A 14110-nucleotide genomic window follows, 5' to 3' on the forward strand; every position below is an offset into this window, starting at 1 on the left:
CGACCCCGACGTCAAAGAGAGAGAGCGACAGATCTAAGAGCCTAGTATTTGCACTCAACTCTATCAATCCCAGTGCGTAGTATCAACCATAGACAACAGCGAGAGAGAAAAGCAATGGGGATGAAGAACCTATCTCCGCTCAAGGAGAATAAAGTGACCTTTTGGGAACAGGACCCCGGTCGCTACTCTAGCTCTAAACATCCTTCCTCCTCAGCCTCTCTCGGTTCTATGAAGGTCAAAAGAAACACCCCATTGAGTTCTGGAGACAACAAGTGTTTGTTACTATCAGTGCCTTGTTTCAAGTGGCGAAAACTCTCAACGTTCATTTCCGTCTTCAAAGAGAAAGAACTTAGGGAAAAAGACTCTTTCACTTGCTCCTTAACAGTCAGCTCCAGACTCAAGGTGCATCCCTAGAAGAATCCCCTTTCTGTCACTCGAACAACCCCACCGTAGGAACAAGCAAACGCTTTCACTTCACTCGCAGTCGCTGTTTATGTTGATGCCCAGTCCACCAAATTCCCCCCTTTTTCCATCGGGGCCTAACAGTGTTTAGTAGGCAGCTGGCTAGATGACAACAGCGAAATGTCGTTACCGATTTGTAGAGGTCTCAATCAGACAGTCGCGACGGTAACGTTCACGACGAAAAGTACGTCCCTCTATCTCTTTCCCTGCCCACTCTTCGGCTACACCTTACTCGGGAGGCGACCACCCAACTCTTAACGTGTTGTCTGACGAGCGGACAGCAAAGACCTCATTTGGTAGACACAATACCGGAGGCCCGGCGCCACGACGTCCAACAGCTAGCTACGTGACCAGACAACTGCATTACACACCAGACAAGCGAGCTACCTCGACAGCGGAATCCCCGATCTATCAGGGTAAGAGACTTGAACGACAAACCACAACTACTCTTACCTCGGAAACAAGCAGAAGAACAGCGACCCGACATATGTGAGAGGACGGAGGAGTCACCGGAGGAGACTTTAGAATGAAACGGGCTAGAGCCGTGGCCAGCCGTCCACTGCACCCGTTCTGCTTTCGCGTGGCCGCCGGCGGATGTCCGCTAATTTCACAGGCACTCTAGGTAGAATTCCGTGCTAGGTGGGGGTCACGAACGCCAACTAACGAGAGACAAGTAGATATCGCTTCAATCAACTGAAGGTTTCGAAGTTCCTCAAGCAGAAATTCACCGGAGCTAGCCCCTAGGATCCATCCATCCTACAATATCCAACGTGACATGAGGAGCTCCTGACATCCCCGGTCACACCCATAACTGCCTCACCTCATTCTGTTGATTGGTCCGACCCTGGTAGTCCCTGTTGCCAAGAGAAAGAGGAAAAACTTTTCTTTGCTAATAGGAGCTAAAGCAAATCTCTTCCCTATCAATACTAGCTTTGAAGTCGGGTAGTCGCCTCCTCGACGTCGAGTAAGACGCAGTTGGAGAGTGGGCAGTGAAAGAGATAGAGAAACGTACTTGTGCAAGTTGGCTGTTCACTGTGTACTTTCAATCGATCGTGGCACACCGAGTTAGCTAGGGAGTCATCTTAGGGCCGGATTGGCTTGCTGTTATGTTACGTCAGACCTGCCACCTTGATACAGGTTACTTTCCGGACTTCTCTTACCATCTCTGACCTTGGGCATGATGTTTTCCACCGCTTCACTAACATCTAATTATGGTTTCGATTGAAGCCTGCCGGCTGCTAGCTTACTTGCAAGAGTTGATTAGCTCAGTGTAGAGGTTCGATAACTCTTACTAGCTAAGAATGCCTACCTTAGCTCCAAATAACGATGAGGCTGCCTTCGAGCAACTTTCCCAACTCTCTTTCCTGACTATGGGCACCACATTCGATCTCTTCATCCCATGTCGTGTTTGAATGAACTTTCCAAATCCATAAATTTCTTGATGCTTGCGGTCTGGAGAGCTACATCGAGTTGAACTTTGCCCGACTACTTCCTTTAGACGTCAGCAGCTAAAAGTGTTTGGCTAATGGATATTTGAGGTAAGTATTCATTCTTCCTTGCCGAACGCAGCGTACGAGCTGTGAAATAGTTGGTATTCTAGGGAGTCGGCCTGTTTTAGGGTCAGATCATTTTGACAGGCGATCCAAGGCAGGTCGCACACAAGGTGTCCGAGGTCAAAACCCTGACAACTTCTATGGGATCGATCGCATGGGCAGCCAGCGGCTAGCATGAGAGAGCGGCTCTATTATTAGCCGCCTGCAGGTGGCCATGATTCCATTTACTACATGGAGCTTCTATTATAAGCATAGAACTGTTTTCACAAAGATAGAGCACGAAATCGAGCTACCTGGGCTCGCGGCACAGAACAACCTAGAGAAGAAGAAACCGAGAGTGTGTCACGGACCTCATCAACTCATTACGAGGGTGGATCTGCGTTACCAAGAGGAGCAAAGGAAAGAGTTTCCATGGTGTAAGCCGTTAGATGAAAAACCTGGATGCGCCCGGAACAGATACTAGCTCATCTGCGAGGTGTGAACGTAGCGTTCCGCCCTTTGGACTGTAGGGTTATCTCAGCCGGAGCCTCTGTTGCTCGCCTGTCAACTTGCTATGGGCAGAGAATCCCGCATGGAGGACAGATATTAGACGCGACTCTCAGACTGACATTAGTCCAAGAAAGGGTTGCAGGGACTTCATACCTGTTGGTATCCCTGTCTTTGAGATACACATGTTAAGCAGATGCTGGGGGGGGGGGCAGAAGAAACAGTCGGCATGAGATGCCACACTGTTTGCCTTCTCGTGATGCCGTGGAGAGGGATAGCGGTCGGCTCCGATCTGTCGAGCCTGGCGGAGCCGCCGCCTATAACGTGACCCTCAGTTTCTGTCGTTCTATCTCGTGTTTGAGAGAATCCTGGCGTCAGTGGTTGTTGCGTGTTACTAGGCTGCATTGTGCCTCGGTTCATCAAGCCACATCGAACGAACCTCAGCTGAGAAAGCAAGTTCAGAAGTCACAATGACACTTGTGAAAACTCCCTCGGAAGAGAGATGAAAAAAACAGTCGTAAATGACCACGCACAATTTGGTCACTGCTTGTAACGCTTTCGTACTTCGCTGATCAAAAATCCAGAACCGCGGGGGTCGCTCGCTTTCTTCTTGTCTTTCGTGTAACGGGCTCAAATTAGCGGGAGAAATGGAAAAAGGACATTTCACTCTCTCTCTCTCAAAAACGGAAGAAGAAACTCCTCTCTCTCTGCGCCTGTGTTTGATAGTCATCAGATTACAGAGTTAAAGACATGGGCTGGAAGGAGGCCGCGATAGGGTACCCGCGGGAGCCTTCTTGAGTTCTCCAAGTTTCGCACAGCTTGTTCCTGCCGCGGGAGATGTTCGTCTCTTTCAGCTGCGGGTCGATGGAGTAGTGTATGTTCTCTTGAGCAGTTGAACACCGATACTTTTCTTCTGTAATATCCACCCCACCTGCCGGACTTCTTTTAATGCTGTTCTGCCTTCAAGCAGACCAACTTCTCCCGATTTTCTTCCTTATATGAAGGAGACAACGTACCGGGTTGGATCAGGCTCGAGTACCTTCTGGTTGCCTAAGCTAACTCCTCGCTTTTGTACTTTGATCATCCTGCTCTGTAATTCACTTGCCGACCAGGCGGTCGGACAGATTCGTGAGGAGCCGTCGATCCACACACAGACTCTTAGGTTCAGGTGACACGTATAAGAACGTAAGGCCACAGCAGACTTATATTGAGCAAATCGCCTATTTCTTTTCAGTTGGATGGAGACTTTCCCGAGTTTCTCCTACACTTTCAACTACATTCGTAGATGGACGTCACATCGGGTGCATTGTCTTCTCTTGGCGACCACGGAACTGAGGAGAAGAAGACTGAAGTGAGGAGTCTTTTACACGTCATCTTTGTCCAACTAAGTAAGTCTTTTTACTAAATCAAATTCATGGAGAAGAAGAAAAGGTTACTCCCGTAAACCTCGCAGGGAGAGAAGATCCAACATACTTCCGCTTCTCGCAGAATACCTGATTCGCCTTTCTCCCTAGGAAGCTAGTTGCTTTCTGCTGATAGGGGAATAGGGGTCGTAAGGAGCTTTAAGGATGAAAGCAAGATCTTTCTTTCTCTCTTTCTTTCATTCACTACTGTAAAGTGACTCTCTCAGTTAGCCACCCGTACCAGGAAGTATCATGGTACTTCCATGTGTGCAGAAAGGGTTTCTCTCCATCTATCTCCTAGGGTTATTTAGAAACCTGATTGATAAGAGCACGGAGATGTCCACAAAGAATAAGTAAGAAGTTGTTCTTCGTCTTCGCTTTAGATGTATGAAAAAGATGGAGCGAAAAGAGTAGACTTTGGCTTGATGAATATCGTAGAGGGGAAAACCTCTAAGTGTGTCTCCTCAAACACACGGCTACAGAGAGAAGGGATTCTTTCTTTCTTTCTCTGTTTATTTAGCTATCTGTCTCTATCTTTCTATCCTTCCCTATTCTGATCGAGATAGATGATCTTTGTCTACTAGGCATGTCTTCAGCATCCCATGACTAACGGCTCGATCTCTCTTTCTTTTCTCCTTGGGTTTTCTTCTCTTCGCGAGCGCATGCAGTTGCTTCTTTTCTTCTCTCACTCTCTCTCTGGGACTCTCTTGCTTTTCTTTCTCCGTTCTTCTTCCTTACTTCTCTCTTCGATTTTTTGCCCTTCCTTTCACAAACTTGTCTCGACTTTGAAGCTCACGCTTCCGTTCTTTTTCTCCTCTGAAAGAAAAGACTCGGCTGTCTCTCTACCTTCTCTCGTTCTTCTTTTCATCCTCCTTGGCCAGGGGAGGTCGATAGCACCGATTCCAGTATCTCTCTACTCCTTCAATAGAAAGGAAAAAAGACGGGTGTTTCCCACCGAATCTTTCTCCTCAACTTTCTCTTCTCTTACCTCATTGCAGAGGTCTCTATCTTTTCTTCTTTCTCTTTCTCTCTATAGTAGGCATGCGGCGCCAGTCGGCGGGCGTATCGAGCACCTCAAAACTCTCTGCATAGGTTCTTCTCCTCTTAGCTTCTCTTCTTCTTCTTCTTTCTCTTTTTCATGTCTTGCTCTCGAGTGTCTTAATTTCTCGACCCCTTCATCTTTCTCTCCTGCTTTTTCGTATCACACCATCCCGTACGGTTGGCTGAATGCAGAAGAAGAAGAGGGATTCTTGTTACTTTTCGTGATATCTGAAGAATGATTGCACAGAAGGATAAGACAATTCCTTCTTCTCGTCTTCTTCTTCTCTCTTCTTTCCTTCACGGGGTGCCTATGTGATTTAAGAAGGGAAGAAAGAAGGAGATCGATCGTAGTGATCAACAGATTCTCCTTCTCTTTCTGTCTAGGAGAATTAAATCCATCTCTATCCTCGTCTCCATTCTTCTTTTTCTTCTTTCCTTCACTCTAATGATCTTCTCTCCTTACTATTCATCCAAACATAGGTATATTCATACGTACATCCTTGGGTTGTCTTTCATCGGTAACATCCTTCATCCATGTATTCTTTGTCTCTTTCTAAGTCACACCTCCCTCCCTCCCTCTCTACCTTCTTTCCTTTTTTGTTCCCTATGAGAGAGAAGGTTTCTTCTTTTCTTTTGCGAGCTCAAATTAGAGAAGAGAAGGAATGGATCAAGTCAACGGTGTCTTTTCTTCTTCTTCTCCATCATCTTCTTCTTCTTCATCTTCTTCTTCTTCTCTGTCTGGGCCCCTTGTTCCTTCTTCGGATGGCAAGGCGAAAGAAAATGTCGTGAAAGACATGTGGAGAAGCCTAGGCTTTGAAGAAGACGACGAGGAAGAAGAAGAGGAGGCGCAACAGAAGGAGGGTGTTTTCGCGGCGAAACACGCTGAGAAGGTCGAGACAAAAGAAGAAGAAGTAAGAGGAGGAGCAGGTAGCTCCCTCCCTAGCCGTCTCGATTCTTCATCTTCTTCATCTTCTCCGTCATCTCTTGCTACAGAAGAGAAGAAGACTGAGTCTGATAGGCTCTCGCATTCTTCACCTTGTAGAAATCCAAAGAATCGTTCTCCCTCTACGGGTGGTAAGGCTGAAGAAGGAAAGGAAGCAGACGGCGATGTCGGAGGAAAGAAGAAAAAGAAGGAGGAGGAAAGAGACAGAGGAGACACAGAAGAGAAGAAAGATGGAGATGAGAGAAGAGAAGAGAGAAGGTCTCTTCAGATGAACAGTAACGGGAGGAGCTTACCACTAACGTCACGGCTAGATGGAAGTCTTCTACCAAGCAGAGCGTCGGAAATTTCTCAAGAGGAGAACAAGAAGAAGGAAGAAATGAGCGACAGCATACGTCAAACATGTGTAGGGAGAGAAGTGTCTCAAGAAAGACAAGATTCCATGGCACATCCTTCTTCTTCTTTTGTTTTCCTTTCACTGAAAGACAGGCAAAGTCAGGGCTGTTCTCCTCATGTTGATAGGGAGAGAGAGGGAAAAGAAAGAGAAAGAAGAACAAATGAAGAAGAAGAAAAAGATCCAGATGAAACAAAGGGTGATAAGATGATGCCGTGTCGAGAGACAGACAGTACGTCAGGTTCTAATCCGTCTCTATCTTCTTCCTCTTCCTCCTGTCCTTCTTCTTCGTCTACTCGGTTATCTTCACTTGGAAAGAAGAGTGAAGGCGATTCGGATAGAGAAGAGGATAGGGACGGTGTACAGTGCGATTTTAGAGAGAATGAAGACCCTCTGCTTATGATGAGACTCTCTACAAGAATGAAAGCACGTCTTCGTTCTTTTTCTTCTTTACATCACAAGAAGGGAATGACACCTCGGGGAGGTTCTTATCGAGATAGGTTTTCTGGGGGAGGTGTATGTACACCTCAGCATCAAGGCCTTACGAGCGTTTCAGGTGTACATACACCCCGTGAAGAGGAGTCTACTCTAGGTTGGAGTTCTAAGAAGGAAGATGAACAAGACGGTGGGATAGATCATTGGAACGAGCGCCTGACAGGAAGAGAGATTTCTTCTCATGAATCTCTCGGTTTTCTCCCTGTAAGTCGTTCGTGGATAGAAAAGCATCCATGGGGCGCGGAGGTGTTTCTAAGTGAAGGTCTCCGTGAAGAGCTGTATCAGAAGAAGAAGAGAAACGAGAAGAGAATAAGAAAGACATCTGTAGAGTATCTTTCCGAAGAAGCCACTTCTCTCATTCTTACGAATGAAAGAGATATCTCAGGCAAGCCCTATACATCCTCACCTTCTCCTTCTTCATCTCCTATCTCGACGGTCTGTTGTTCATGCTGTCCCTGCCGTGGTACGGGGTGTACATACACCTGGGATTCCTCCTCTTCTTCGGGTGTATCTCCAGCTAGCCAAGATCACAGTACATGTGGGTGTTGGGCGCAAGCTGCTCTATCCCTTCTCTCAACTGAACGCCATCGTGCTTCGTCAGTCAAAGAGCATCGCTCTCTAGCCTCTTCTTCTTCTCCTCCTCCTTCTCCCTCTTCTTCTTTTCTTCAACAAGATAGAGACCGACGGCTACATCAAGACTCTATAACGGGTGTACAGACCGTCAAGTCAGAAGAGAAGAAAGAGAATGCAGACAACGAGGAAGAAGACAGAAGGAAAGAGACAACTCGTACCACTCCTCCTCATCCCATTACCCAACCTCTATCCACTTCTTGTCTCTCTTCTTCTTCTTCATCTTCTTTCTCTGCTTCTTCTTCTCTCTTCTCTGATCTCGACAGTTTCGCGGGTTCGTGGCTCCCCCCTTCTCCTATCTTCGGAGATCTTTGGGAGGGGAATCGAAATCCTCATCTTTGTCAGGTATCTCCTTGCTGTTCTTTTCTTATGAAAACGACGGAATATCGCGATCATCCAAGAAGCAAAAGAAGAAATCTATCTCGTTACAGCCTCATCCCTCAAGAGCAACTCCCTCAAGGAAACTCATTTTCTTCCCCTTCTTTCTCTTCTTCTTCTCTTTCTCCTCCTCCTTCTCCTCCTCGTAGTACATCCTATTATTGCGTACGACGTCTGAAATTTCTCCTTCTCGAGCCCTTAACTCTTCAGAATCTTTTCACTTCTCTTCACCCATCCACGACAGCTCCTTTAGGCTCCTCGTCCCCTCTTTCTCCTCGTCCATCTACTGAGGTCTTACTCCATCAAGGAGGAGGAATCCCCCCACATCATTATCATAATAAGGGAGGAGCATCTGCTGCTGCACCTCCAGGAGGGTTAGGGGGGGGAGGCGTAGGGCCCACGGCCTCGGCCTCTCTTGCACACCCTCCCCAACAGACAGAAGGAAGCTCTTCTTCTTCTTATCAGAGTAAATCTCGTGATAAAGAAGGCAGTATGGTCTCTTTTGCGAAATTGCATGCATCAGCAGGCGGGGCGACAGGAGGAGCAGGAGGGTTAAATCAGGTTTCTTTATCCTATCTTCAAGGCATGAATGGAATGATAGGGGGGTATGAAAAGAAGAAGAAGAAGAAGAGCGACGATGATGACGGTGACGAGAGTGATAGAGAAAACGGAGAGAAAAAGAAGAAGAAGAAAAAGAAGAATAGCAACCGAGGAGGTCGGACAGGGTTTGCGGGTCTCGGGTATGTACCTCCTCTGTGTACGTGTAAAGATAAGGGCTACTATAGTCTCTTCTTACTAGATCGGCATCGCAACATGACCCGTGCAAGAAGAAGAAGGAAAGATCAACAAGAAAAGAAAGAGAAAGAACGGCTGACAAGAACGGAACAGGAACAACGACACGCTTCAGAAGAATACAGAAGAAGTGAAGATGAAGAAAGAAAGGGCATGCAGAGGGAGGGGGGCTCTGATGATACAGAAGAGAGAGGAAGGAGACAAGTAGGAGAGGAAGAAATAAATGAAGAGAAAGACAGTCACCCGGTGAAGAGCAAGAAGAAAGAAGAAGAAGACGTCATTTTATCTTCCTTGAGTAACCCCGGTGGAGCTCCCCCTCCTCTATCCCCACCTTTACTTCCCTCTGTCTGTCGAACCTCGTCATGTTGCGGGTTGCTATTTGTTCCTTATTCTCTCATTGAAGTTCCTCTTGTACGGGGCTTCGAGTGTCTCTCTTCTTTCGCTCGATATGTCCCTTTACCTCCCAATACCGAGATCTTTCTAGGCTATCTTCAACATACCATCGTGATACCTTGCCGCAATCGACTTCATGAGAAACTTTGCTGGCTAGCTATTAAAAGGAGACATCTTCATCAAGCCTCTCTTGTCTTCGATGTCTATCATGACTCCTTTCTTCCTTTTCACAAACTTGATCCAACTGCCTCCCACGAAAACCCTCCACTCCTAGATTCGTCTACTTCTTTCTCCTCCTCGTTCAAAGGCCCTCTCTCAACGTCTTTTTCTTCTTCCTCTTCTTCTTCTTCTCTTGTCTTTGGAGGAGATCTTTCTCTCAAGAAGAAAGCGAGTGGGGCATGTGTGTCTCCAGGAAGAAGCACCCTCACATCCGACCAAATTCGCCTCGATCGACACCTTACAGAGCTCCAAAATGTCGGACAAGAAGGTCATCTCTTCTCTCAAGGAAAGTCAGATAACGTATTTGACGGAAAAAGAAAGAGTGACAAAGGAAAAAAAGAGAAGAAAGAAGAGAAAGATCAAGAAGAAGAACAGAGACACACTGATGCTTCTTCTTCTTCGTCTTTTTCAGCGCTTCTCAAAAGAGAGAGAAGATCTATCGGCAATGAAGTGAGTCAGGGAGAGAATGGTAGTGTATCTAGCAGTATGGAGAAAAGAAGACTTTTCTCCGATGTGTCAAAGAGAATTTGTCTAGAAGCTTCAAACAGTGCTGACCCAGTCTCGCGTCTTAAGAAAGACCGAGAGATCAGCACCCCGGGTCATAGCGGCGGGGGGAGAATTGCAACGTCCAAGAGAGGAAGCGAAGAAAAAGGAGAAGAAGAGAGAGATAAGATAGAGGAGGAGTCTTGTACATCCGAAGAGAAGAAGGATATGAAGAAGAAGAAGATCACGGGAAAGACGACGATGCCGCAGGGTGGGGGAGGTAGGGATGGTCTTGCTGTCTCCTCTTCACTGTGGGTAGGCCTTGTCTCTTCCTCGGCCGTAGGAGAGGAGAGACAAGAAGAAGAAGAGACAAAAAAGAAGAAGAAGAAATTCTCTCTCAGTGATACAGGAGAAGAAAGACATCGTTTTGCTGAAGAAGAAGAAGACATGGGGGATGGAGCGCATATGAAGCTTGATCTCGCGGGAAGAGAAGAAGAAGGACTGAAGAATGTAAGTCAGGAGAGTGATAGAAGCCGGTCCTTGTCTGGCCGTAACAAAGGGGTGAGAAGAAGAACAGGAGAAGAAGAAGAAAAAGAAAGAGAAGAAGAACAAGAGAGGAAAGGAGAGAAGAGGATGGAGGACGTGCTAGCGGGGTTCGTCTTCAAGGGAAAAGTCCGACCGGAGCATAGAAGGATCACGAGCTTCTCAGATGTACGACAGCCCTTTCAAGTAAAGTTGAGGTGTGTGGGGGTTCTAGGGAAGAAGAAGAAGAAGAGAAAGGGAGACGATGAAGACGAAGAAGAAGAGAAAGAATGTGCGGCAGAAGAAGATAGGGATGTCAAGAAGGAGGAGGGGCAGAAGAAGAGAAAGGAACTAGAGAAGTGTGAGACAAAGAAGAGGGGGGGGCTGCGAAGAAGAGAGGAGAAGAGAAGAAGAGAAGAGGAACAAGAAGAAGATGAAGGTGATACATCAAAAGACTTTCTGCAGAAGCACAGACAGAAGAAGAAAAGGTATGATGGCGACAGGCAGAAGAGAAAGTTCTCTTTGTTTCATGAAGAGGAGAAAGGAGAGGAGAAGGAAGAAATTTGGACAGAGGAAGATGAAGAAAGCGATTTCGATGAACAAGAAGAAGAAGAAAGACACTGGGAGATGATAGAAGAAAGAGATCGGCAGGTGTTAACTCGGCATCTAGCTGCGGAGTTCCTGAGAGAAAATTTTGTCGATCCGGAGGCTGGGGGGTGCCAAGTGACTCGTGAAGAAAGAGATGAAAGAAGAAGAGATGCTTTGGAGAATGATAGGAAGAATACAAGACAGACCACAAGGGAGAAAGAAGAAAAAGATCTTTATTTCAAACCTTCCTCCTCTTTTTCTTCCTTGTCTTCTTCTCCTCTCCATAGTGACGTCGGGCTCGACCATGTATCTCCTTCATCTCCTACAGTGAAAGAGAAAGAACAAGAAAGCACAAAGAAAGATAACACATCTCCCGCCTTTTCTTCTTCTTCTGTGTGTGTAGATTCATTGATTTGTGCGGGAGGGGAGGAGCGAGGTAGGAAAGAAGGAATGAAGAAGAGAACATCTTCGGATGAAGAGCTCGAGAGAGGCGATGCCTTGTTCTACCAGAAGAAGAAGAAGAGAAAGGAGTTACTCGAAAGCTTTTTAGAGCGACTAGGTAGAGGTGTAGAAGATGGGGGAAGAGGAGGTTCTTCTTCTTTGCCTTCTTCTTTCGTCTCCATATCCTCCCCACTCTCGTCTTCAAGGGGAGATGAAGAATTCCTAGATGACTTAACGTCTGTCTGCTATTCTCTCTTTTCTTCTTCCAAGAAGAAGAAGAAGAGAAAGAAGAGACTTGATGAGAGGAGAGAGGCCATGACACCTGAGAGAAACAGAAGAAGCGAAGAGAAGAAGAAGGAAGCAGTGACGGCTGGTCTTGAGGAGACGGCAAAGAAGGATGAGAATTTTGTCAGCTCTGGAGATGAGAGAGGAGAAGAAGATGAAGAGAGAGAGAAGAAAAAGAAGAAGATCCTCTATGCGAGGAAGGAAGGCGATAGTGAAGTAGAAGAAGAGAGGACAAAGGAGACGGAGAAAGGAGAACAAGTCGGGGGAGGAGAAGAAGAAGAGAACGAGAAGAAGAGTCGTGATGTGAAAGAAGAAGATCGTCATAAAGAGAAAGATACAAAGAAAGAGAACAACTTGAAGAAGAAGTCTCTTCTCTCTTCTTCTTCCTCTTCATATTTATCCTCTTTTCTTTTACAATCCTTTCTTCCGGACACCTATGAAAAAAGTTCTTTCTCTTTCTCATCCTTACCAGCTTCAAGAAGAGTCTCACGGAGTTCTTCTTCTTCGTCTTCTTTTCATCCTTCTTCGGCGTCGAGAGAAGATCCGTACGCCTTCGAGAGAAAGATGGCCTCAAGTACCGAACGTCTAATTCTTCACTACTGCCGAGAGAACAAGATTCGCTGGGGGAAGGAAGAAGAAGAAGAGCTCGGCAATCTAGAAAATCGCCTGAGAGATGAGTGGGTCACCGTGAGAAAAAGAATGCGAAGACCTCCTCGCGCGTCTTTCCACAGTTGCCATACTCGCGGCGGTGTGGCGGATCTGTCTTGTTCTTCTTCTTCTTCCTCTTCTTCTCTTCTCTCAGAGACCCTCCAGACAAATCCGAAAACGAAAGGAAGAAGAAAAGCCACGGTTATAGCTCGAGGCAGAAAAGGAGGAGAAGAAGAAGAAGATAGAGGGGATAGAAAAGGACAAGAAGAAGGAGGAGAGAAAGAAGGAGATAGAAAGGGAGGAGAGGAAGATCGTCTTCTTCTTCATACACATACAAATTCTTCTTCTCTACAGATTCATGATACCTCAAGATCAGGGGGACACGAAACTCTCAAACAAGACTTTCCTCCTCCTGCTCCTCCTCCTGCTCCTCTTCCTCCTCATCTTCTTTCTTCTTCTTCGTCTTCTCAGGAACATGGGCGGGTTCGAAAGCAAGAAAAAGAGGAAGAAAGAAAGAATTTCTCTATGCTTGAGAGAATAGACGAAGGTGGACGGATAGGAGATGGAGGTCCGTCGCATCAGCAAGACGTCTATTCTCAGAACCGATCTAAGGGGGAATCGTCCCCATGTTCTTCTTTCTCACTGGATAAGAACGACGGAAGAAAAGCGTTTTCGTCAGGTGGCTTGGGGGGTCGGGAGAGCGTTGCAGTTGACATAGCCTTGCCTTCACTTAAGACAGCAAGAAAAAGAAGAGACGAAGCAGAACCAGAAGAAGAAGAGAGGAGAGCTGAGGGGGAAGGAGGAGTGAGAAGGGATGGAGGTGACGCAGGTGGAGGGCCTCGTGATAGCCACCGGGTGATCCACTCCAAGAGGATAACTGCTTCTTCTTCTTTCAGTTGTTCAACAGGGGGGAGGAGAGGAAAAGGCGAGAAAGAAGAAGGTCCTCCTCCTCCTCTTCTCGGGGGGGATGGCTTGGTGTCTCCGGTGTCTCCTGTCTCCGAAGTCGGGGGGGGACAGGGAGGGACCCCCTGTGTGGGGTCGGCCTGGGGAGGAGGAGAGAGACAGGTCGAGAACCGAGAGAGAAGTAGGAGTTCATCCTCGTCACCCTTCTCTTCTTCTTCTTCCTCATTTCGACACCCCGAGAATGTGAATCTCAACACAAGAGGAGGAGAGACCACCATGAACTCTTCTTCTTCTTCGTATGAGCTACTCCCCCCATCGATCCCTCCTCGAAACCTTGCTTCGACAGGAATTACTCCTAACCTCTATTCTCAGCATGCACCATCCCTCCCTTGTTCAAATTCCTCTTCTTCTTCATCTCTTCTTCTTTCTAAAGATCGCTTTGGAAGTCACTCAATAAAGAGTCACGACGAACCTCTGCGTCATCCTCATCGTACACCTGTCTCCTCTTCGGATTCTCCTTTATCCCACCCTGGAGGAGGCTCTCTTCTTCCCTCCGGAGAGTTGAAGAGAACAGCCCCTGTCTCTTCCTCTACTACTACTACTACGTCTCAGGATTTCTATCCCCATGCCTCGTTTCTCTCAACAGGAGATGCGGGAGAAAGAGATAGGGGAGAAAAGAGAGGGTACCCGCATCCGCATGGTATCAGTAGCAATAGTAATAGGTCAAATCAAAGCGGAGGCGCTACCGCACCCCAACCTCCTCTTCTTCTCCCCCAAGGAGCCACTCCCTACACAAGTAACTTCCCTCATCGTTTCTCGTCTTCTTCTTCTTCGGCCTCGCTTCAGCATCTCTCTTCCCTCCAAGGAGATCCTCGAAACGCCTCTCCCTGCGGCACATCACCTCGTGAAGGCTTTCCTACTACTACTTCCTTATCTTCATCTTCAGGTGGGGTGGGAGGGAATATAACAGCCATCAGAGGCATCACAGGAGGAGAAGGACAGATCTCCCCTCCTCCTATTTCTTCTCCTTTTGTTTTGTCTCCTCCCCCCCCCC

General features: G+C 47.1%; 1 protein-coding gene across 1 annotated transcript in view; it reads left to right on the forward strand.

Moving 5' to 3' along the window:
• Positions 1-4636: 4636 nt before the first annotated feature.
• Positions 4637-14110, forward strand: part of CSUI_002955 (uncharacterized protein) — an 11556-nt gene continuing 2082 nt past the window's right edge. Inside the window, exon 1 of the mRNA XM_068063153.1 lies at positions 4637-14110. This exon is cut by the window's right edge and continues 2082 nt beyond it. Coding sequence (XP_067924874.1) covers positions 5608-14110 — 8503 coding nt within the window. The 5' untranslated portion in view covers positions 4637-5607.

The sequence above is a fragment of the Cystoisospora suis genome, assembly GCF_002600585.1.
Source record: "Cystoisospora suis strain Wien I chromosome Unknown contig_1241, whole genome shotgun sequence".
Taxonomy (NCBI): Eukaryota; Apicomplexa; class Conoidasida; order Eucoccidiorida; family Sarcocystidae; genus Cystoisospora; species Cystoisospora suis.